Source organism: Corapipo altera, unplaced genomic scaffold (assembly GCF_003945725.1).
Source record: "Corapipo altera isolate COAL_440 unplaced genomic scaffold, ASM394572v1 140b, whole genome shotgun sequence".
Taxonomy (NCBI): domain Eukaryota; kingdom Metazoa; phylum Chordata; class Aves; order Passeriformes; family Pipridae; genus Corapipo; species Corapipo altera.
In genome coordinates, this window is record NW_020884956.1 from 308261 (window position 1) to 334243 (window position 25983).

At 41.8% G+C, this 25983-nt stretch overlaps 1 protein-coding gene across 2 annotated transcripts in view; it reads right to left on the reverse strand.

Moving 5' to 3' along the window:
- Positions 1-25983, reverse strand: part of CHST8 (carbohydrate sulfotransferase 8) — a 152363-nt gene that overhangs the window by 90904 nt on the left and 35476 nt on the right. For both annotated transcript variants that reach the window (XM_027663757.1, XM_027663755.1), the window contains exon 2: positions 19091-19314. In XM_027663757.1, the coding sequence (XP_027519558.1) occupies positions 19091-19199 (109 nt within the window). In that variant the 5' untranslated portion in view covers positions 19200-19314. The remainder of the gene's footprint in view (positions 1-19090; positions 19315-25983) is intronic.

Here is a 25983-nt window from a genome sequence, read left to right on the forward strand (position 1 = left end):
TAAAATCTTTCTGTTATTTTTTAAAATAACAGATTTCATATTCATTTCCCCTCCAGTTTATCAAGTGTGTGGTTAAGTAAACTTGCCTGTATGGCCATTTCTACACTTAGAGTTCTTCAGAGTTTTTAAATTAGACTGTGAATGTCTGTATGTATAAATAACCTTACTTTTATCCCCAGCACTTTTAGCCCTCAGCACCTAAAAGAGCCCAACGTGTGTGACTCCACAGCGCAGTGTGCCACTTGCACAAACGGAATGCACTAAATAAGAATCACTCTAATTAAAATGGCATTTTCCTAGAAGGATTGCTGTGTGTTGATGACTCAGACTCGGAAATCTGAGGCTGCCCAGACGTGCTGCTGCCCTTCGGGTGCCTCCCGAAACAGCCCCAGTGTTCCACCCAAGATGCCCTCGGGAAAGTCATCCAGAAATACGACTCTGTAATCTGGAGGAGCAGTTTGATCCAAGTTCATAAATGTCAGCTCTTCCAAATTAACGCGCATGCCGTGGGTCGCACACGCTCCCATCTGCCCGGCTCTCGTGTGCCAGGAGCAGCAGGGAGCCCATCCCGCGTGTTCCCTCCCTCCCGGGTGCCCTTTCCCGCAGACAGGCGCACGCTGACGTGTGGCAGAGGGGGACAGGATGCCATTTGGCACGTTTAAATGAGCTTCATGCATTTTCAGAAGCGTGCTCGGAGCAGAGGCAGTGTTTACAAAAAAAAAAAAAAAAAAAGGAAATTAAAAAAAAAATTGTAAAAGACAGTTCCTGTCCATAAATTGTGATTTTGGATTTAAAAAGGACATATTGTAAAATCATTTCTGTATGCAAAGTCTTTCACTGCTTGGCTGCGTCATCCAGCCAGTCTCCAACACAGCTCCCCATGTAAACCAGAGGGGAGTTGTGCTCACAAACTGGCAAAGAGAAGCCCATAATTACACATACATGACTAGAGGCTCTGAATTTATAACCAGCCTGACTAGAGTTGGACTCCTAAATCCGTAATCCTTCATCTAAGTAAGTGCTTTCATCTAAAAAAGTGCCGTTTTGTTCAGTGGGGATTGTTCAGGAGGCGAAGTGCTCAAAAAAATGTGTATTTATATGTAAAACTGCTTTGTTTGAATGTAGAAAAAAAAACACATTGAATTTTTTCTTTTGTGAGTTTTGTTGAAAAAAAAAGAAAAGCAGCAAAACTTCCAAGGGACAAAATCTATTGTTTGATTGTTGAAATCCAGTTACCTTAGAAATAAAATGCTTTAGTCTAAAAAATTCTTTATCCCATTCTGTTGACCAGTTTAGATAATAAGATGATTTAGTTAAAGGTTCATGAATAACTTTGGTGAACAAAAATTGATACTTTAGCATGCCTGAGGATTCTGTAAAGCATAGCAGACAAGTAATGCTGCTTACTGAAATAGTTACCCTCCACTCTTCTGCTAATCACAGCCACAGTGATTTATACCACCATATTGAAAGAAAACAATTAAAATGTACATCTTCACAGAGAACTGTGGCAGAGTTTTAATATTAATTTAACAAATGTAATCCCTAAGAATGAGGCTTATCATAGAAAGAGCAGTAGGATTTTTGGGGTGTTGCCAGGCAGTATTGTAATTTTGGGGACTGGCTACAAACTGCTCTTGTGAGAGGAGGCAATGGCTCATGAAAATGCATCAGCCACTCACACCAGGTAAACTCGCCTCCCTCGTGCAGGGGAGCAACTTCCTTCTGCAAAGATTCACCTCACTTTGCATAAAGGAGGAAAGGTTGTAAAATCAATGGAATCATTATGGCTGCAGCTCATCTATTGTAGAGAAATCCTCGTCAGCAACGCGCGTTATTAACGCAGCGAGAGGGGGCTGTGCTCAGGGGCTGTGCTGCCAGTCAGCTTCCCAGCCACGCACACAGGACACAGCCCTCTGCTCTGTGAGTGTTTGACAAGTGTTTACACGTTAACATTCATTAGAGGATTCACTCAAGCAATTCACGCTTGATTAATTGATTATCCCATGGTGACAGTTAATTTTTTGAAATAGCTGCCAACCTGGGCAGGAGCAGGACAGTCAGACCAACGACAAAAGACATTGATGGACAAACACTGGACTTATTGAAAGGCTGCTGGAGTGACAGACCAGCATCTACAGAGTTTAATCAATGACTCAAAGACTCGGCAACACTATAAAGACTGTTTATTTCTTTTCTGTGCATTTCTGAATTGTTAATGAAGTCAATACATATTAGTTTCATTTGTTGTTAGGTTAAAATGCAATATGAATTTTCCAAGTTGAGAGTTGCCTTAATATCAGGTTTTGTAGAGTGAAATTTATGAGTTCTTACAGATTTATGAGGTTTTATTGATGGTTAGAAAGCCAAGCATAATTTCTGACTTTGTTTATTCCAGCCTTACAGAATTAGCAAGAGTTGACATTGCAGGGCTTATTGAATAAATTCATTTCCTTGGCAGTGTGTGTATTTTGAATTTTCTCGAGTTAAGCCAGAAAAAGTGGATGTGTCAGCACAAGCTAGCAAATAGCAACTGCACTGCAAGAGGATTTCAGGCTAGAGCAGTGCAGAGAAGAAGGTCTAAACCAGAGCAAATTATCTGCAGACAGTACATGTGTTGGAACAGATTTTCCCTTGCTTAAACAGTACTGAAGTCCATTGAATTACCTATTAGACAAGTTTGGCCCAATAGTAATCTGCAGCAGATGTTTGACTAATGAAAGATCTGAAAGAGCTTGAGTGTATTGTGATATAATTGCCTGATATTGCAGTGTACTGCTTTCAGAGCTTGGCTTTGTCTTATTCTTGCAGCAGTAACAATAATGCAGAAGTCGTAGTCTAAGTTTTCTGAACCATCACTTGGGTTTGGGAGTATAAAAAAAGGAGAATCCCAAATCAGTAAATGATTGCAGCTTACAAGTGAAGTCAGAACCAGACTGATTGGTGGCCTGGCCCATGGGCAGACATTTTGAGCCTTGATGAGGCAAATATTCAGAGAGCTGCTCTTCTCACATCACCCACCTCCATTCCTTTCCCTCCTTAACTCCTCTTTCCTCGCACGTTGTACATAAAGGGTAACAGGGCAGGACCGTGCTGGTGCAGCAGAGGTGGTTCTTTGGTTCTCTGGGTCCCTGGGAAGCTGCCCAGGGAGGCTGCTGTAGCTCACAGCTTCCTGACAGCCCTGCCTAAAGATCTGAATTTGTTCTCCAAAAGTCAGTAGGAGTTACCACTGAATTCAATTGCAATTTCTACTACCATTGCTGTTGTCTTGTGAATTCCAGGAAGCTTTCTGGAATAGGTCCTGAAGGCTGATAATTTCAGGAACAGGCTGTAGGAAAGAGTCTTCTCTATGCTTCTCACTTTTTGCACCACCATGTCACACATTTCTGTGTGAACCCCTCAATTTTTGGCCTTTGTCCCCCATGAAGTTCTACCCATCATGAGCTGCTCTGGGCATGAGCGTGATGCCATATGCAAATGCAGATGAAGAGCAAGGAGAGCCATCACACTGTACATCTTCTGAATTATGCAGTTGTCTGGGAGTCACAGAAAGAGAATTTTATGAAGAAAAATTAAAAAGATTGGGCTTCTTTGCCAAGGTAAAAGGAGTTTTGTAAGAAATATGAGTGCCCCTGGGTCAGGGCACAGCCTGTCTTTTGCTAATGAGCATATTGAAAAACCTTTACCTGATAGTAGTTTATTCCATAGCAGACTACCTTGCATTTTCTTCTAAATCACATCCTACTGCTTGGTGCTACAGACAGGACATTTTAATGGATAGAAGGGCTGCTGATCTGAGCCACCATGGCAATTCCTATGCTCCTATTAACAGAGGCTGCTGTCATTTCAGTGACAATTAGCAGGCAAATCCTATTACAGGAGTAAGATCACCTAATCCTCAACTCTGGTACATGCTATTCACTATGATAGGTTTTTAATTATAAGGCTTGTACAGGCTACAATACTTAGTGCGAAAATACAGAAAATACAGAAATTGTGTTAGGCAACTTCACTTAAAAATGACAAGCTAGACATCTGCTGCTTCAAAATTATTACTCTAACCCTTTTAATTGGTATAACTTCTTTTCTGTGCTGTTCACAGTGGCTTTTTACAACTTATAGTAATGTAGGAGGGCCAGCAAGGTCTGAAGTGTTATTAGCAATTTTCCTCTCTGCTGCATTTTTAACTTATTTACAAAGGTAGAAAGCAAGAAAAAGACACTTGGAGAGAGCCCACCAGGTACATTATCCACTTGAGTGGTTTTATCCTTTTAAGTTTGTTCATCAGGTGCAGCAAAGAGAGAGAACCATTGCAGGAGTGAATACAGGAGCTCTGGCTGCACACTGGTTGCATTTGGCCATTGAACAGCCCGTTGCTGTGCTCGAAGAGCCCTCCAGGTATTGCAGCTCAGCCCACGCTGAAGAGTGGGGCAGTTCCTCAGCAATGAGGGGATCCAGGCTTTATTTAACACCAGGTACTGTCTTAGGGCTTCTTGGTTGGTTGGGTTTTGTCTTTCTTCCTATCAAGAAAAGGGCTAACTCCAAAAAACAGGAAATCTAACCAAAATAAGATGAGTTCAGAGCGACCTGTGCAGCAATCTGAAACTCGATAGCAGCAGAAAAGGAACTGGCAGGATTATGTAGCAGGCCATGGACAGCAGGAGCTGGGAGAAACCCCTTACTCTGAGGAGCTTCCTCACAAGACTTGCTAATATTTAACTGTGTTGATTGGCCTGTCTCCTGCAGCAGGATATGGAGAGACTTTTCGATGATGTTATCAGACCATGTTGAAACCCCTTTGTTCTCTTCCCCCCCATTGTAATCCTGGTTACAGGACATGTTAATCAATTGTGTAATCCCCTGGTTAACATAACCCTACCTCCTCATTAACATGTCCTGCCCCCGAGACCTTTAAATTGCCTTTCCTGAGTTCAATAAAGATTCCAGTTTTTACCCCCAGATCTGGGATCGTGTAGTTTTGGACCTTTACAGACCTGTACTTTCTGTTTAGTTGGAGGACAGAACAATTACCATGAAGGATGAGGATATGTGTTAGAGGAATCTCTTTTACTCTTGCATAAGCTGTCTTTGGACATGTGCAGTCTGCATAATAAACCTCATGCTCTGCCCCCTGTACACTTAACTAGCTCTTCTTTGTAAGACTTTCTACTCTTCAGTATCTGAGGTTTTGCAAAGTATTTATCACTTGTATGAATCTCTACCCATAGAGTTACCAGTGAAAGTGTAATGGTGGGGAGTGGAGATCTTTTCGTTGTTGTTGTTTGAGAAAATGCCACTTAACACTCTATGTACAGACCTTGCCCATGTGAGCAGAACTAAGCCTCAAAGGCTGGGCTTAACATTAAGTCAGTGTAACGTTACTAAGGACTCCCAATATCAATGCATTTTAAAATCTGTTCATTATAACTTCTGTTTTACAGAGCTGGAATAACTGCTGTGACTCTCTGTTCCCATTACATATGTGCTATTCCTTGTCTTTTATTGTACTTAGCAGTTCCCTGGATTAACTTAACTGTGAATGGGAGGCTCAGACTCCTGAAGCTGCGCTGTCTTAGTATCAGTTACAAAAATGATTAAAATTATTACAATCAAAAATGATTTAATGATTACAATCCTTAAAAAGAATAATGTTATGCTTTTTCACAAAAATCTGTTTATTATTTTTAGCAACCTACATTACTAATTTCCCTTATTCTTTCCCAAAGTTCAGGATACACTTTCTCAGTAGCTCTTTCAATTACAAGTGTCAGTATTATGATTCTTTTGATGCTTTGTATTTTGTTATCCCGAGACTCTAAATCTGTTCCTTTTCTCTTCCACGTTATCTTTAAAATCTTTATAACAAAAGTGCTGCAAAAGCTATTGGAGAAAGATCAGTCTGTCTGACAATATCATTCTTTGCAGAATGGTAAAGTTTGAATAGAGGCCACCAGCTCTGTGAGATGAAGTAGCATTCTCTTTAACAAAGGAGGATAAGCATCAGAAGCATCTGGGGAAAAACTGATTCAAAGAGCTGCACTGTGGATATAAATTTTAACCAGTAATAAGAAAAAAGCAGAATATCGTCTTCTGCAAGCTGAGTTCAACTCTATTGAAGCACAGGGGCTGAAGGAACTGATAAGTGCTTGGGACACAATCCAAAGCAAGTCAATAGAAAAGTTACTGGTGTCTCCAATGGTCTTTGAATCAGGATTTCTGAAGCTATTTTTAAAGTATGTGGGCCTCCACCCGCTTTAGGAGGTAACACAATCACTGAGCAAATTAGCTATTTATGTGTGGGAGTGGCTTAAGCAATGCCAGAAGGATCCCTGTGCCCAGTGCACCAGATGTTTGAAAGCAGAGGTGTTTGAAAGCATTGGAACCTGCTGAGACTGACCACTGGTGCTTTAGGGCCTTTCCACTCTAACTTGCTGTAGGGTTGCTGGATGCTGTCCCCATCCAATCCTGCTCACTTCCACTCTTGTCTGGGCAAAGGGACAGTGACTGAGCAGAACTGCAGCTCAGAGGATGAGTTTGCATCAGCTGTAGCAGAGGCTACATGCATCATTTCTGCATCCTTTTTTAGGGGAAGCTGAATTGTAAACCAAACTAGTCATTCTGAAGCTTTGGTTATTTCCCCAGATATATCTTTCCCTTTCTGTTGTTTCAGATATAGAAAGAAATGCTAGAAGGAGAGATCTGAGACGTGTATGTTTTCAAGGAGGGTTAAAATGTGGTTGCTGTGAACAGAGTGTTATCTAATATGTGCTGCTCTGTATATGTCTCTGTGTGGCCCCTGGTGTGACAGATGAGCAGTCCAGGGAACCACGGGGAGGGGAAGAGAGCGCTACAATCTCACAGAGTCATCCTCAAAGTTCTCTGAACAGTGACAAAACAAATGTGGCTTCTGAAGAAACGTGGGGCTGATTTTTTTCCCCATAAAGCTGAGAGGCTGCAAAAAGGGCCATTAAGTGCAGGCACATTTACTGCTGACTGTGCTCCCGCACCAGCCCAGTGAGAAAATGCAACTTTTCAGCTGTGTGGTTATTTGTATCTGCCGTGGAGCACTCCTTACATGTGTTTTATTTCGATCTCCTTCTGGAGAGAGCATATCTGGTTTATAGTTCCAACCAAATACATAGTTTTAAATGCATTTCTGTAATTATATCCTAAAGCTGTAGCTTCAACATTCATTAAGTCTGCGAGCCAGTGAAGTTATTCTGTGGACATATGGACCTCTTTATATTGAGGTTTGCGAGGTATAAGCTTACTTTTCTTCCCTTCCTTTGGACCTTTTAGATACCTTAAAAGCAATCCATGCGCTTGAAAATGTAGTGTAGAGTGATTCCTATATATTTTGCATACCCATTTTCTGCCTGACTTGGCCACCCCTCCTCAGTGGCTCTGAACCACTGGGTCTGGCTTTGGCTGGACAGGCTGTCACTGGCCTAACGTCACGATGTCGTGTGTGCTGCCCAGGGCAAAACACAACCCACCACAGCAGTGGGAGCACTGTGCTGTGTGGCAGCAGCTGGAAGCTGTTCAGCTCACTGTGGGACACTGATTTCTGTCTGTGGCAGTGGCTCTAACAGGACCTGATGGTCACTCCCTCCCCAGGACTGCAGTCTGCCATTAAGCAGCAGTTTGCTTTGACTGTGAAGTCTGTATTTATTAGTCTATACAATTTTTCTCCTCCTCATGATGGCCAGATTAGCAAGGAAACAACTTGTGGATTGTCCCATCCTGTATCTAAAAAAACCTGCTTGGCCACTTGCACCCGTGTTCCTATTTTCCAGGTGGCCCACAGCTGAGGCATAGCTGTGGAGAAGAATGGACACAGCAACCCAAATGCAGCTCTGTTTTGTGAAATCCCTGACAGAGAATGGTTCCGCTTGCTAAATAAAACAAATGAAGACAGATTCATGCAACTAGGCTATGAAAACACAATCTTTACATAGAATCATAGAATCAGCTGGGTTGGAAAGATCATCAAGATCTGAGATCATCAAGTCCTACAACAGGTCTAATAAATGCTTTGTTTAAGGACCAAAGTCACAGCCAGAAAGCAGAATTGTCTTTTCCCAAGGTAAGCCTCTAACTCTGGCACCTTCTCCCTGGTAAATACTTTGCCACTATCAAGACCAGTGTTGCTGTGCTTGCTTCTGATTCTCCTAAATGACTACAAGAAGAAGGTTTGCCTTGCTAATTGCAGCTGCTGTTGTAGCAAACAGGGTTTCTCTTGGAATATTAATAATTAGTCCTTCATTTTAATTGCTTTAACAGCATCAGTGGTTGGCTGCCAAAAGGACAGAAAGATTTAATTATTGAGTATTATAATAATCAGAATTCTTGAAATGCTGTTTCAGCAGTTCTTTGTGAAACGTCTTTCATGTTAATCACATGACTGACTGTTAGTGGTGGTGTGGAGCTGTGATCAAAGTGGCTGAATGCTGTAAAAATGCCTGTAAATACCCCCCCTCCTGAACTCAGTAGGAGCCAGCATTTGACTCTCATTCCCTAATTCGAGGAATTTGAAATCTTATTAACATTAAATTGCAACAAAAATACACAAAGATCAAGGGAGAGAAGGATACCTTGGCTACTCAAGGTAGGGACTGGTCTGGAAGCAGCAGATGTGGATGAGGGAGGTGAGGAAGCAGGCAGGATGTTGTCTGCCAGGTCCCTGGGAGGGAGACTGCAGGCAGCTCAGTGGGACACTGAGCTCCCCAGGCCACCTCACGTGGGATGTTTAAAAGCCTGAGTTTTTTTCCCCTACCCAAAAATATAAATAACCAAAAAATACAGCGAGGCTGATGCTGCAGAAATCTCTTCCCAAGGGCTTGAAGTGAAGGGGTCAGGAGGTGCTGATCTGACAACTGTGTGTGCTCAGAGTGCTGCTGCTGATCTGCTCAGAACCATTCAGGGCAAAAAGGAAAGTCCCCACCCTCGGAGGGGACCGTGGTGATGGCACACCCAACTGATGGGGAGGGTAAATCAAGTACAATTCAGCCTTTGAAGTTGAAGGGGGAAAAGTGGAAAATTCACCTGTCTGTACTGTAGGTTTCCGGTTTCTAATGTGTGATTTCATGGAGGGAAGAAATTATGTGACTTAACTTCTTTCAGGAACTGTGTCCTTGGCTTATTAACTCGCTTTGTGTGTTGTCCAGTTCTGTGGGGGAAGGGCTGCATTTGTGCGTGGGTGGTATTATTTTAGGAAATGTCTTAGTTAATTATTGTCTAGTGAAACATCACCTAGGAGATTCTCTTTCTCTGACATGCAGCTTGATACTTCATGCAGAAAGAGGTAGCTCTTCCATAGTTCATTAAATTATGTTGTGGTGAACTTATCTCCACTGGGTCGCAATTAAGAAGTGAAGCCAGTGCCTTCAGAGGAAAAGGCAGAGAACAATCAGAATATACTGAATATATAATTTGATCTCTGGAAATAAGCAAGAGGAAAGATATGGTGTGCAAATGTGTAGACATTAAGAACGTGTTATGTCTCAAAGATTTGTATATGGAAGTATAATATAATTAGATCATTATTGTTCATTAGGAATATGTGGTGCTTTTAAAAATTCCAGGTGTTGTCTTTAAGTTTGTTAACTACTGTAAATTAACTGTAGTAAATATACATTTTCCTTACTACTTCCCTTGTCTCCATTGTAGCACCCCTGGGAACTTCAGTCATACTGATTCTGGGTCCATTGCCCATTAACGTGCATTATAAAACTGCAGTAAATTTTCTGCTACATTCTAACTGAATTAAACATTTTCATTTTCTTTTATTTTTTTAATTTGTCTTAAAAAAAAATTTAAAGTATCAAGTACAACTAGTCTCCCTGGATGTTTTCCTACAAAAGCCCCACAAAGCTCCATTCATTAGATAACTTCAAATGTGAAGAAGAGAAAAAAGGAAGTTAGCTGATGTTTCTCAGTCCTCCTTTCCCACCATTCTGCTGCTGCACATATCCTTTCCTTATGTTTCTCTCCCATTTATGTGGGAGAGATATGGGAAAAATTACAGACTTTTGTTTCTGACACTGTTGTTATATTGATTTGCTAAGGGCTGTTCATTTTTGTTTTCTCCTACAAAATATAAGTTATACCAAGAAGCATTTTGCAGGTATTGCTGGAATATGCCACAGGACCAGGCAGGGAGGTGGCTGGTTTCACATGCAGCACTGAACACATCATCAATGCACACGTGTTAAACAAGACCCGACTTGGTACATTCTTGAGAAACTTAATTCCCTTCAATAGTACGAGAAAGAGCAGCTCATAAATGCAGAATAACTGGAATTTTAAGCAGGTAGAGATTTAAGGATGCCTCCTGTTTACAAGGTAATAGCATCTCTTGAGCTAAATGAAGTGTGGGGGGGTCAGGTTCAATTTAGCAGCTTATGGAAAAAGAGATGATTGGTTTCCACTGTTTGTCTGGGCTGTATCTAAGTGAACGTGGTGGCTGAGGTGCTGATGTTTGCTTTGGGCATATGAATGGTATATGCCTAAGTTCTCAACACAGACTTTAGGATGGGTTTTAAACAATTACAGTGAATTCCATTAAAGTCTCAAGGAGTACAGAATGGAATATGTGGCCTAAAATTCGTGGTACCTGCCTGAAGGTGGATACATTTACTTTTGTAACTAAGTGGATACACACCTTCTCATTTGTTTACAGTGGAGTAGTGAGAGGAGTTTGTTTTCCTGTATGAGATAAGCATCATCATGTTTTCCTGAGCAGCTGCATGCACAATTAGGAAGGCCCAATTAAAGCTGCATTCAGTTCACACAGAGCAGCAGTGATTGCTGTCTGTAATTTCTCCTGTGGCTTGACTTATGGGTATTAAGTTGTGCAGGACTTTATTAACGAACAACATCAAGTCAAACAAGAAAAAAAATGCAACAAGCTGAAAACTGGTACGTAGGGTCCTGGCCCTTGTATGCTATCTACAGCCTGAGAAGGAGTCTGCCCTTCCACCCCTCTCAAGTAGCCACTGGGCAAATGACCAGTTTCCTCTGTTTAGGCTTTGCTTTCTGTCCTCCTGGCCACAAGAATGTGGCCTGGCCTGGCCACTTGTGTGTCTCCTCTGCTTCCATGTCAGCCACTCTGACTGCAGTGGGTCCAGGCCATCCAAAGATTCCCTTGAATTCAAGCCTAAAGTAATTCTGAAGCCAATATACCTTTGTTTGCCCTGTGCATCAGCTGTGCCATCATCACAGGAAGCTCGGCACTGCCAACCATGATGCCAAATGGCAGGAGCAAGGTTAATGAATTGGAATAGAAAAGCACTGGGGTGGTGGAGCACAGATGCCTTCTCCAAGGATGAGGAATTTTGGTCACACCCTGCCTTTTTTTCCTCCCAAGGCTGTTTGGGTGCCACTGCTCCATAAAGGAGGATGTCCCTGATTTCCTCCAGGCCCATGTAACTCTGTGTGTGTGCACACACAGGTGGCACAGTGGCTTTCCCTTTCATCATTTAGGGATACCCGAAGGCTGTAAACAGGGATCTCTTGGCTAATGTGCCACAAAGAGCAAAACATCAGACATATAGTCCCTGTAAAGAGCTGAATGAGAAGATGTGTGGTTTCCAACCAAACACAGGAACGGAAGCCCCAAAAGACTCCAGTCCTGTAGGTATGGATAGTAATTCTGAAAAAAAAAGAGGGACAGAGCATGTCTGAACAGCCCTGATGTGCAGCAGGGGCAGTGGAGGAAGGGCCTGCCTGGAGCATTTTGCCCCTTAATCACCACACAGATCTTGTGAAGTGGCTGAGACCAAAAAAGGGACAAAGATGGGACTTAATTTTACAAGATGTAGAATATTTTGATCCTTGGGCAGCAGAGCCCTTCAGGCACCAGAGCAGAGCAGTCGAGACACTCAGCTGATAGTGAAGTGCTTTTCTGCACTAATGCTAAGAGTTAGTGTCTTTTAAGAGAGGTCCTGTGCAGAATAAGATTAAAATCAGTTAACCACCTAGTGGATGTCAAGTGGTTACAGATCCCAAACCAGTCATTTACTTTCAATACCAGATAGGTTATTTGTCTGGATAAAGATGCCCACAAGAAGTTGCTCTTGTATAGGCCTACCCAAGATCAGTTATTTGACTTTTTGTGCTCTCTTGACTGGTTCTAAAGCACTAAACTGGCAGTTTTGATGCTGATACTCAAAGAAAGCCATAATAGAGAAGAAAGCCACCTTTAATTTCAAGCTCCACTAGAATCATGAAAGGAAAATTAATGTTTACTAAATGAAAAAGGATGATACTGCTGGAGAGAGGAAGTTTTGGATAAGCTTTTAGAGGAACATTAATAACTTTCAGAAATGGAAACATATAGTATAAAATGCATTTAAAATGGCATAAACTGCAGAAAATCCAGAAAGTATTTTAAACTGACCTAAGCTTCTCAGTGTGTTATCATGTTTTAAAAATCACACAAACTGAACGACAGCTGACACATGGAAGGGCTTTCTGGTGCTGACAAATTTTGTATTAAAAATTCAATGTATTTAGAATAAATGTTTCGAGGTGAAAGGAAAGTCTGCTGATCAACTTTTGCACACTTCTGTAATGCCTCTGCAAATTTCCAGGGGAATCAGAGAAGCATCCAGGCTCATTCCCTAGGAATATACTTTCATAAAGCTGCCACTCTGGCATATCCCAGTGCAGTTGAGTTTTGCCTGTGATATGTTGCCAAGCACCATAAATGAATGCAGCTCTGAGATGGCAGGTCACTTTTTATTTTGCCAGACGCAACAAAGAAGTGTCAACCTCTGACAGTTTTTAAGAGTAGGCTTTAAAGGAAATATCAAACCTTTTTATTTTTTTTTTTTACCAGTCAGTATCAGAGAAGAAATGTTCACAGAGAGAGGATAGGGAAATTGTGGAGGTGAAAGCTGCACTACAGGAGTGATTTAGCACTACATCACTCTGGTTTTACACTGATAAATACATCTGGGATTGGGTGACATGGTCTTTATGCCATCAAATAAATGGGCAGTGGATGTGGTTCATCATCTGATGTGTGTGTGCACCACTGCAGTAGGATTATAACTGCTGCTGGTAATGCACTGGCTTTGGTAATAATGTCATAGTTAATATGGTTTGGTCTTGCATTTCGGTTGTGGGATCTAGCAGTCCTTAGAGACCTTGAATCCTCTGCAGAGCATTCCCTTTAGAACAGGAAATGGAAACATTTAGTGGGTGAATTGCCTGATACAACACAATACAGCACAATCTATGAGCAGTAGGGCAAGACAAGGACAAACCACAGCAGCTTTGGGTCCCAAATCCCCAGCCTTAACACCTAAGTGCTCTGACTCCTGTGAAGCCCTTGCTGATGGTTGACAGGAAATACTGGTCAAATAAATGCTGGCCTGCCATGCTATAGCATAAGAGGTGTATTTGCTTTACTGGGGTTTGGGCTAATGCATGTCAACAGAAACCATGAAAAAAAATAAAATAAAATAAAAAAAAAGTGGCACTTTCTCAAGACCATGTAATAATTGAATGCTGCATTTTTCATAAGACTACCAAGGATATGGCATAGTCATAAAAACAGGGAGAAAGTGTTGTAGGAGACAATCTCTGTTTATTACTTGTGATAAAACAGCTTATTTGTGATTGCTTTCAGCACTAGACTACGTTTCTTTTGAACAGGTTTGCACTGGCAGTGTGATGTAGGGTTTCCTTTGAAATCATCTGGCCAGTGTTTGATCCCCTATAGCAGCAGGATGATAAAGTCATTGCCAGCACTTCTTTCCAGTGTGAAAAATAACCAGGTTCATATTCACAATCTAAACCACAACCATTTCAAGCAGCACAAAAGGGAGTATCATACTCGTAAGACCACATTTCCCTAATAAGTGCCTTGCCTCAGCAGATAAGAAAATAGATCTTTTTCTTTTCATCCCAAGAACTACCGACCATTGGGAACCAGTCTGTAGGGAAGTGCTTTGTTTGGGGAAGTTCAGCTACAGAAGACTCCGAGGATGTGACATTGCACAAGGTTCATCCACTCTTGAGTTAGTGGAACTACTTTTACACACATAACAGATGCTGCTTCTGCTTCAGAAGAACATCGGAGAGCCCACTCGCCTCTGCTACAGTCACCAGATTCTTTGCTCATGATCTCTGCTCATTCTGTCAGTTGAGAAGTAGATTAAATAGCTTATAAAGAAAAGGAACTTGTAAATTGCAGGAAAATTAGCTCTGAAATTATGTATCAATGCTAGTTCATTTTCAATTGTATTTATAAAAAGTTTCCAGTCTGACAAACAAGTGGTAGGTACACTGTGCACTGGGACAGTATTATGGAAATGTACAGTGAGCATTCAGATGTGCATAGGAGTGTAATTTGTGAGTAACAAGGTGTGTGTGCTCTGAATAAGTAGCTTTCAGCACAGCTAGAGTATTGGTATTTGCTCTTAGGCTGCTGCAATATTCCCTGCAGCTCCCTTGTGCCATCAGGGACAAGAGCATCTGCAGTCTCTCCTTCCTCCCTTCTCCCCATCACACCTTTAGTAAAGCAGAAAATAAAGAAGATGACAGAATAATGTTAAAAACTGGTCAAAGAGGTAAGGACAGCAATCACTGCAGAATCTCACTCAGATGAGTCTCAGGCTTGGTTATATTCATATTTGACTTTCAAATTCTGATACAGTCGGAGTGCAAAGCCATTTCCATTCTACTCCCTGTTTTCACCCTTTTGGAGCTTTCACAACATGGATCCTTTGAGATGTATTTTCCACCTTTTATCAGCTCCCAGAGGAGCATGTGACCATATATATTCATCTTAAAAGTTCTAGCTGAAAACTCTTACAGGTTTGTGAATTCAATACCCATGTGGCAAAAATGCGATAACATTTTTTTCTCACAGGCTTTTTCACCATCTGCTACAAGAATGTAGATATAGAGGAATATTAATACTTCTAGTTTTTATGTGGCAAAATCTCCTATTAGAAAAGTCTATACCATTTCAGAATATCCCATCTCTTCTGACTAAAGTCCATAGAGCACACAGTCTGTAGTACAGCTGTAGGTATTGCAGATACTGTGTCCCTGGTGTGACAGTTTAATATTCTGTCACAGACAAGAGATTCATGCATTCAAGGGTCATTAGCATTAGGATGGGGATATATGTATTAAATTTTTCTTGTGCACCATGTGCAAATAACTTACCCATAACAAATCCTTTTGTGTGTCTGTTTAAGAATAAAGGTATGATTACAACAGAAGCCAAGTTTTATGTCATAAAATCATAGAGTCATAGAATGATTTGGGTTGGAAGGAACCTTGAAGCTCATTTTGTTCCACCCCCTGCCATGGGCAGGGACACTTTCCACTAGTTCAGGTTGCTCAACCCTTGCCTTGGACACTTCCAGGGAAGGATCATCCACAGCTTCTCTGGACAACCTCTGCCAAGGCCTTGCCACCCTCGCAGGGAAGAATTTTTTCCTTGTATCTGATCCAAATCCACCTTCTTTCAGTTTCCTTCTTCACTCCAGGCCCTTGTAAAAAGTCCCCCCTCCAGCTCTCTTGGTTCTCCTTCAGGCACTGGAAAGGGCTCCAAAGTCTCCCCCGAGCCTTCTCCAGGCTAAACAGCCCTGGCTCTCCCAGCCTGTCTCCGGAGCTCCAGCTCTCAGAGCCTTCATGGCCTGCTCTGGACTTGCTCCAGCAGCTCCATGTCCTTCTTGTGCTGGTGCCTCAGAGCTGGGGCAGCTCTGCAGGTGGGGTCTCACCTGAGCAAGGCAGAGGGGCAGAACCCCCCGCCCCTGCTGCCCACACTGCTCTTGGTGCAGCCCAGGACATGGGTGAGCCATGGCCAGGTCACGTTGAACTTCTCATCCACCAACATCTTTAAGTCCTTCTCTGCTCTCAGTCCCTGCCCAACCTGCATCTGTGCCTGGGATTGCTCTGATGCGTGTGCAGGGGGTATATAGCTATACAGGGAGAATTATTAAAATAACATTGCATTTCTGTGCTGTGTATGACTATCACTCATGCCACTTCTCAGTTCACACCCCTGTTTTATCCTCCTTCTCCCTGGTAAGAGCACTCTTCATAGATGCCAAGAAAACAACTGTCATAAGTGAAGTTATTGTCTCTTTAATGACCACAGGAATATCTACTGAATTTAATTTATTGGCTTGGGAAATCTGTTTTGCCCACCCTAAATGGCTGTCTGTCTTAAATACATCTGCTCAGAGTGATGTGTGTTATATAAATAAAACTACAGGGACAGCATGTTTGTCAATCAGCAAAAAAGGCTCTACATCCACTATCCTGGGCACATGTACTTCCTAAGCATTGGTTTCCAACAGATAAATGTAATCAAGGTTTATATGCTCACAGAAGCCAACAGGATGGGATTTTTTCACTTGAAAGATCAGAAGAAAATTGTAACTAATGTTGTGGAAAATTACTTTGATATTGCTTCCTCAGTACAGCATCACAATTAGGTAGCAATGTGAAGCACAGGGAAAGAATAAATGAATAGTAACAAATCAACACAAACAGCTACTGTCACGAGTACTTTGCTCAGTGAAAGTAACGTAAGCATTACTTAAAGTTTTATGACTGTGGGTTTTATACTGGTTTAAGTAGTACATCAAGGTCTCACCGTCATGCTTGCTATGACTAAAACAATCAAGAACAATTTCCAGAACAGACAGATAAAACCAAAGTACCAAAGTATTTTTTAGTCTTGTTTCATAAGTTGTACTATCTCAAATTAGAGGTGACTGAACGTACTAACAATGAAAAATGTCCTTTTGGACAATGCAAAGTTCTCCTACGCTGCTTTTCAGTGGGAAATAAATGCTAGCGACCTGTCTCCAGCCCTGCTGATGAGATTCCAGCATCTGGCAAATGTGTTTTACTACACAGGAAATACAACAGCAAAGGCTAATCCAGTAAAGCTTTTCCATGCAGAATCTGTTGTCCTAAGTAGCTTAATGACACATGCATTTGTTCAATTCTATTGAGAGAGCAATCAGGCAAGCAAATTATAGCAATATCCCATCTCCATTAGAACCAGGCCCCTTTAAGAAGAAACACTCTGAACAGAGGAAGGGAAGGATCCTTCTCAGCATGGCAAAAATGTCATCTGTGATTGACAGCTTTTCACAGGAGACTGTCTAGAAATTAAATATCCCTACGTCTCTTTATAATGAAATGAATGGATATTTTTTCCCGTGTCCTTTAAGCCACCTAATGTGTTTAGTGATAACTGATATCATTTTCAAAAGCAGGGGATGTGAGTAGTCTCTGAGTCCGCTGGGAATTGAAAGCACTTAACGCACATGAAAATCAGCCAAACAGAAATCAGAGTAATTGTATTGAGCACCTTTTACTCGAGGGTACAGCCTGGTTCCTATTAACATAAATAGTAATTGAATGTGAGACTCGAGGAATTGATTACACACCTTTGGCAGGAACAGCGTCGCTGGGATGTTTTAGGTGTCCACAGCAATCGAGTGCGTTACAGAGCGAGTTTCCTGTCGGGGGTAGGAGCTCTGTTCAAACTTGCTTTTATTTAAATGTGCTTGGGTGCCCCCTTCTCCAGTTATATGCCCTCAAAAATCACTTCACAGTGTACTCCAATCAGCATTTGGCATTCAAGAGGTTTGTGGCAGAGAACAGAGGTACCACAGGTCAAGATGAGGGACCGATAATGAAAGAAATGGAAAAGAAATTGCACTGGTTTTGAAACAACACTAGAAAATCCTTCTCTTTCAGGAGAAAAGAATTAACTTTTCCATGTAAAGTTACACATTCTTAGATGCATTAGAGTACTGCCTGCATTGGCTGCCCATACATCTTTCCCTTAACCCCAAACTACTGGCCAGTTTCAGTCAAATAGGGCCAGTACTCCTGGTTTTAATCTGTAAGCTCTTTTGCATCTAAGCATACAAAAGTAAATTGCAAAAGCACTGAAGGGACTAAATCCTCTGCTTTGCACAACACTGAAGATTCATTATTTCTATAGTTTCAGCTGAGTGGCTGCTTTCAAAATTGGTGTGCAGTTGGACTAAATAATAAACATATTAAAGTACAGATCGTTTAGTGACATGGAAATAAGCACTTAATAAACCTGGACACAGAAATTAGCAATTAATGTAATTATTTAAGAGTTCTCTGTGTTATGGTTCAGCTCCTTCAAAAATGTTAGTAATACTTTTAAATATACACAGTTGTGTTGGTCATCTGATGAAGGTGTCAAATGAATGGACTTTTTATAAAGCACTCGTTAATTCGAGGGACAATTTCAGTGCATGTAAGAGCAAGCACAGGAACTGAACCCCAACACACAGTGGTATTATTCTGAACTAGAGTGACTGCACTGGCATTTGTCAAGATTCTAAACCAGCCTTCACTACAGCCTTAGCCAGAAATAAAGGGGACTGTAAGTAAATCAAGAGATCTTGTGCCCTTTCATACTTCTTGTGTGCCCCTCCTTTGAAAGAAAACTACTATTTCAGCCCACAGTTTTCTGTTTCTCCCATTGCTGTGGTCTCTGTGGCTTTGCACAGTTTCAAGTGAGTCGTGCAGGAAGATGGCAAGCACATGAATGATAGTTATGACATTTAATTGAAGTTAAGCAAATTGAATAAATGCATCCCAAAGCATTTTATGTTTCTTGTGTGACTCATTTGTGCATCTCTTATTTTGCATCTCACGACACATTGAATACCATATGCAGGCAAAGGTAGATCCAGAGGGGTGCATTTACAGGAACAGAACTTTTGGTGAAATCTCTCACTTTCATATTTATTGTGGTATAGTTGGTAGCAAAAGTTGGTCTCAAGTTTAGCAGAAACTTAACTCCATGCAGCTAGACCCTTTGCACCTTGGCAAAGATCCCTATATAATCAATCAGTTAATTGGTTCTTGGAACAGTTTTTCCAGCAAATTTTTTTTTTTTTTTTTTAGGAAATTGATAATTACTTTCAACATAGCCTTCATTAAGAATTACATACCTTTTTTGAGGCAATCTCTGTGAAATATATAAAACATGCTAAGGGTAAAAGTACAAAATACTGAAGATGAAAGGGCAGGTGATTCAAATAGAAATAGGAATCCTAACCTGGTGTCTGTTGATGAACTATTTCTTCTGGATCCTGCAGGTGAATGAAGACAACGAGTCCAACTGCTCCAAACAGCAAGATGAAGGAGAACATACAGGTCAGCCTCATAATTACTGTTCTCAGATCAATCCAGTTCTGAGGCAGGAAAAGAAGTACATTCGATCTCCAGGGCACTCTTCACTCATAGTCTCGTCCTCTCATCTGGAAGTCTGGTGTAATACATCTACAAGAAATAAAAAACCAAACCCCTTAAACTTAACATATAGAGCATTTATTTTTTCAGTGCAGATTAGCAGATTTAAGTTCTTGTTTAGACCACATAACTAATTTCTTTAGTATTTGTTTTGTACAATTAATTGCAGTCATCCAGTCTGTTTCTGCCTCATCAGTTCGTCTTTAATTATATGTCCCTGCTTTTAACATGTTGAAAAGACAACGTAGTATATAGTTAAAAAGCACATTTAGGGGAAAATGGTCATGCCATGGCTGCAAAATTTGTAGAGAAAGCCCTCTTAGTAGATTGCTTCCTCCAAATGAAGCATGTGTCACTTTTTATTTTTATTTTTCACCGATTAAACAATATGAAAACCATAAAGTGAGATAATGTGCAAGAAATGATCCCAAAAGCTGCACCTTGCATGCCAAACATGGAGAGAGTGATGAACAACTGGCAGCTGCCTGTTTCACCTGTGGTAAAAACAGCTGCATCCAAACGGTGCACCGCAGGTCACCCACGGAAAAAACTCAGCAGCCCTGTGGATTTCCAAGGGAAATCCTGGTCACAGGGCTTGCACCTCCTTTTACTGGCTGGCAGGAAACATGAGGAAAGAGCGTGGGCAGCAGGAGGGCTGTCTGTGCAGGAGCCACGGGCACGGCTGCCTCTCCTCCCCCGGGAGCTCCCGGCGAGTCCCCGGGCTCGGTTCTGCAGCTCCTTCCTGCTGGCTCCGACTCTGCCTCTATGAGCAGTCCCAGAGGAACAGCAGCAGCCCTGCTCCCAGATGGGCACCTTGTGTGTCTTTCTAAAACCCTCGCTGAGCACAGCCCTGAGGCTCGAAGCCCATGAATAGTCCTGCTGGAACCAAGTCTGTTCTGGTACGATACTAGGCAGTGAAAGAATGGGAACCAAAGACGACAATTACTACCATTGCCACATGGCTTTATTAATTAAAATAAATGCTTGTGCCACACAGCTATGCCAATCCTGTGCTTTTTAGTAACACAGTGAAAGGTGCATCAGAGCACAGGCAGTGGAACTGGGTCCCAAAATATAACTGGATTTTTTAACCAGCAAATTCTTGACCACAGGGGCTCAGCTGCAGCTCAGCAGCGGGTGGCAGGGGGTGATCACTTTGCTTTCCTCATATTGCTTATTGCAAATGTGACCTGATCTAAAGGAAAGTTTTTGAAGGTGGTCTTTGTTTACAAAGGGTATTTTAAGTATGGTAAGACTGTGTAACATTGGTTTGCAGGGAGGATGGGTTGTGGAGAGGTGATGATTCAAAGTAGTTACGTCAGGAAAAGTCTTAAAGATTTGTCCTAAATGGGCCTGGAATATTTAGTGTTGGGGCAACTTGTTTGCTTTTCATGGCTTCTACAGCAGGTTTTTAATCTTCTGCATTGTACTGGCATTCTAAATTTCTAAAATGCAGCAAAGATCACTGTGACTCTGACTGATAAGGTTATTAAGGTTATTTAATGGTAACTATATTTATTCAGTGTGTAAAGCAGCCAGAGCTCCAGGCCAGGAACACCAGTGGATGCTTGTATCTTAAATGAATGCAGAGCATTCTCTCTATACATAGGCAAAGTCAGCTTTATTTTCTGTTAAAATTATGGCAGATATTAACTGTATTTTTACTATTTTTTCACCTTAAACCTTTCTTGCACCTTTGAAAGTAAAACTAAAAGAAAATGTCACTAAGTTTTTCAGCACTAGCAAAGCCAAATTGTTCTAAGTCCTTGTGCAGGTCCATCTGTGCCTGTTGTGTGCATATGTATGTAGTATGGATAGACATTTGGAACACGTATTTATTACATATATTTATTTTTAAATGTCAAGTGCAACTCTAAAGCCCTAGGGGAATCAGATTAGCCTTCAAAGCACCTGTGTTACCATTCCAAACACTGTTGTTATAAGGAAACAATCAGGGAACAGGACTCACCCCCTCTCTGGTTCACTACGGTGTTTGGCTACATAGGCAGTGATTTGGATAAATGGGTACTTTGAACTAAGTCCAACTGCAGCAAGGCTGGTACAAGACCAAAATCACACTATCATTTTGTAAATCTGTCCAGTTAGAGCTTTCTAAAAATTGTATTTGACTTCCTAACATAAAGGTTTTCCTTTTGGTCATCCATTCATGGTCTCTGCACGCCCCCGGGGAGGAGGATGCTACGACCACAGTTTCACAGGACAGGCATGAGGAAGATGTCTTGCCCAAGTTTACAGAAAGGCTGTGATGCCCCAGACAGCTGAAGGCTGTCCCAACCCTGGGCAGGCATTGGCAGATCTGCCCTTCTCTGCTGGGAATGTCCTGGCAGCTCCTGGGACAGAGAGTAGGTGAGAAACACATAATCCTCATTTGAGAGAGAGTAGCTGAAAAACACCCACTCCCAAACAACAAGGGGTTTATATTTGCTTAATGCTGATTTTTCAGGTCATTTTTTAAGGAATTATACCCTTGAGCAAATATGGGTTTCTAAAACAATTATTATTATTAGCTTAAAATGTGAAACTGTTTTCCGTGGATTTGATTTGTTGAAATGTTTTTGTTTGAAGTAGAGGCAGCATCAAGAAAGAAGATCCCTAGCCAGTTTTTAATTAGTGCCAGAAATGCTACAGTAGCAGTTTTTAACTGTTAGAATGTTTACATTATTCCACAACTAGGACAACTGTGTCCAGGACAACTGTGTCTAGGAACACACAGCCTTTTAGGTTAGACATTACAGCCTCTTCAGGTCACCTCAAGATACAGCAGTAACAAAAGCTAGATGAAAGCATATATTTGAAGGAAGAAAAGGCCACTCGTTGCTGCCTGTAGTCATTGCATGTCTCTGCAAGCAGTGAATGCAGAAGGAGCCTGAGAAGGAAAAAGAAAGAGAACCTCTTCCCTCTCAACAAAATTACTACCTCTCAACAGAACTCAAACATCAGAGATCTTTAAATTATGGGTCTAAGCTTTCCCCCTCCCTATTCTCCTGTAATTATTTTTCAATCAGTTGACTTTAATTAACACGTCCTCAGAGAGCAAAGTGGGTGAATGGCAACGGCTGCTTTGAGATGCTGAGCATGTGCTTCCCGAGCCCTCCCAGGCTGGTCGTTGAGTTACAGGAGCAGAGGAACTCTGAAAGCAGTTAGCACTGACTGATAAATGTGAACAAAGTATCCTCATTAAGGAAACATTTGAAATTATCATTTACACTCAAATCACATCATTTTAAAGGTAGATGAGAGAAAAATCCCTACAAAAAACCCCAAGTGCAGCTCGAGCTAACAGTTTCTTCAGGCAATACTTCCTCGGGCATGTGAGGGAGAGAGATGCTTTATGTGGGAGCCTTGGATTGATCCATGCAGAGTCCTGGCATCTGTGAGGCGGAATTTGGATGAATCCATACCCCTCAACTTGCAATTTGCATTTGAGGTCACATACTTTGACTGTGCTCCTCACAATGGGCAATAACATATTTTTATAATACTTAGCATTACTGAGAGTGCAAGCAGATAAGGCTGCAAGCAGCTTCCAATCTAAAATCCATTTTCAGCTGCCCTGAACCTATTAAACAGATGGAGAGCAGTTCATTAGAACATGCAATAATGAATTGAAACGTCTAACTTTTAAATTATTCTTCCTTTATACATTTCTATGGTGGATAAAACTCCTAGGTATCAATATCTGTTTTCCTAAGCTTTCCCATTACCGTGGTGTGCAAATGCTCTGCACTTGAAAGCAGCAGAAGTACCAGTATGCATGGATAGTAATTAGCACTCAGATAGCACTTTCCAGTTCAAAGACATTCATTAATCACCACAGTACTCCTATGAATAGTGAGCTGAGGAAGTATCAGCATCAGGTAGGAGAATAGGTGTTGCATCATTAAAGCAAGACTTCTAAGGAAAAATACGTACAGTTTTAGGTAAAAAAAAAAAAATATTTGTGGCAAATACTTGCACATTATAACAAAATTTTCAGGCACCAAATCTTCTTTACAAACACAAAAGCAGAACTAGTGCCCCCCTCCTCCTAACCAGTATTGAAAGACCCTGCAAAGATTTATTTAAATCTTCTGAAAAGAGTGGCTCTGAAAGTAGGGCTGTGTAGGTTCTGCTTTTTGGCAATCACCTCCTGTAAGCCTAATGACCAAACACTTTCACTGTGAGCAATCTGATGTTATGATACAGGATTAGTCCAAGAAAGACAACAGGACAGTTTTCTACCAACACCTCTGTTGTTTCATTCCTAATCAGGTGGGTAAGCCAGGCTGCACTTGGGGTGCACATGGCTGTTTGTTCACTTACGAGTTTTGTGGACATGACATGACATGACATGACATGACATTCTCTCCCTTGTCTGCTGCCAACAAGTCTGTGTGAAGAACGGCATTGATAAGATACAATCTAAGGGCATGCTGTAATTCTTGGGTAGAAAGTCAGGAGCTTGCCTTTGGTCCATCTAGAACTGGATCCTTCCCTAACAGTAGCTACACTGATGCATCAAAGGAAAGTAAAAGAAAACCCTGCAGAGCAAAGTAGCGGGGTAAGTTGCCCCAGGAAAAGGTCTGTTGATCTCTAGCTGAGGTCAGCTTTTTATGAGGGTAGCACATCTGAGACTGGCTGTCTTAGGAAAGCACAATGTCAAGATATGCAGCTTTCACAGCACTGCCAACAATTGCTTAACAAGAGCTTGGTCCTCTGCAGAGAGCAAGAGGGACTGGATGTGGCATCAGTGCCATGGTCTGGGAACCACGGTGGGGTTGGATCAAGGGTTGGACTTGATGATCTCGGAGGTCCCTTCCAACCCAGCTGGTTCTATGATTCTATGACAGGGGGCCCAAGGCAGCTACAGCCCCTCCTTTCTCTCTGCTGGCTGCTCACAGGGACCCACCCTGCTGAACCCAAGCTGCCTGGCCCTCTGTGCAGGTGGTGCTGGGATGCCTTCTCTCTGCTGGAGAGCTGGTGACCAGCCCAGTTAAATTATCCTCAAGATGAAAGGCACTGTGCCTAGATGAGAGTAAAAGAGGTTTTCTTCTGTGGAACCAGGGGAAGGGAAGGACCAAGGTGGGCCAGAGACCCTGTAAAGCTCCTGCTCACTGCAGGGCACCTTTATACTCTCCCTCCCTGAGGCTTCACTGCAAGGTACCAGTGCAGCTCCCAGTGAATGAAGAAACACAGACTAATGCCAGCCCCACAGTTATGTATCATTGCCATACACATCAGCAAGTCAACAGAACACCCAAATTCTTTGCAAACATCTCCTGATTGCTAAATTGGACAATTACAAATCACCTATGAATGAATGTAAATGCTGAGTTCACACGTACATGGTAAACCAACTTAATTTCTCATGCTGTGTGAGCTTTAGCTGCTATTCCTGCAGCTGATAGCAGGCTGGTGTTTCAGAGCCGAGCCAGAGCCCGCTGTGTATCCAAAGGGAGCAGCAGGATGCAGGTGCCTTTTGAAAGCAGGGATTCCTGCGTTTGCACTTTGTGTGCTAGTGGATAAGCAGGTACTGAGCAGCAGAGATTAGCTCGGGCACTCCCACTGCTCTGGTTATGCCATTCTTGAGAGGCAAACTGGGAAGTCTCCCTGGTGCTGTGGGACTGTGTGGAGGCACCAGTGTCCAGGTTCTCCATGCAGAGAAACGTGGCACTGCACAGGCACGGCCTCAGCAGTGCCCTCTGTCCTTGCTGACCTGCCCCCAGCGAAGGGCACGCATTGGTTGCTCGGACTGCCAGTTCAGAGAGAGATGCTTATTAATGCAGAAATGTTTTTATAAGTCAAGATTTGCCTGACAGCAGTAAAAACTCCTGTAGCTGGTCTGGGGTAGTTTTTCACTGGGAGCTGTTGGCAGCTGGGAGTTTTTTCTTCGGCTGGTTTTTGTTTTGTGCGTTCCGAAAGGGCACCATAATGGAGCACTTACTTTATGTGTTATTAAGATAATTTTACTCAGATTGTCTACTACAGTCAGAAACTGTGATAGTGATACCAGGCAATTAGCTGAATTTAAAAAAGGGAATAATATTCTTGCAAGAATATAGGAAAAAGAATATTATTGCTGAAGTGATCATTAGCTGTTTCTATGAGGTGTGTGAACTCTGCAGCTGAGCCAAGCATGTGTTTCCTTGCTTCAAAGCACTTACAGACACAGGGCACTGAGTTTTCCCATCACTCAAGTGTCCACTCTCTGCTTTACCCCTGACTTCTAGACCATGCTTGTCATAACATTTACAGAAGAAAAAGGATTTATAAACATTATTCACATTCACCAGTAAAACTTTTTATAGCAGTTTTACAAAGGCAAGCACTGGTACTAGAGTTAGAGATATTAGAAGTCATATTATTCTGTTGCTGTCACGACTTCTCTTTGGAAATAGGAAATGCAAATGAATCCCAAGTATTATGCCCCAAATCCTCTAGCTTCTTGAGCATAGAAAGAAGTAGGAAACTATTAATCCCGTGGCTGCTTCCATTCATCAGATGTTCATTGGGTGCTGGATTTTCTGTCACTGTATTCTTGCTCAGTTGAAAAAATCTTTGATTTTCCTTGCGATTTGGAAAGGAAAAATTTGTTTCCAGATGATATTTTAAAAAAACCCACCATTTTGTCTGGCTCATATCAACTTCACATATAATCATGTGCTTCTCTGTGTAATAACAGAAAAGAAATATTGTGAA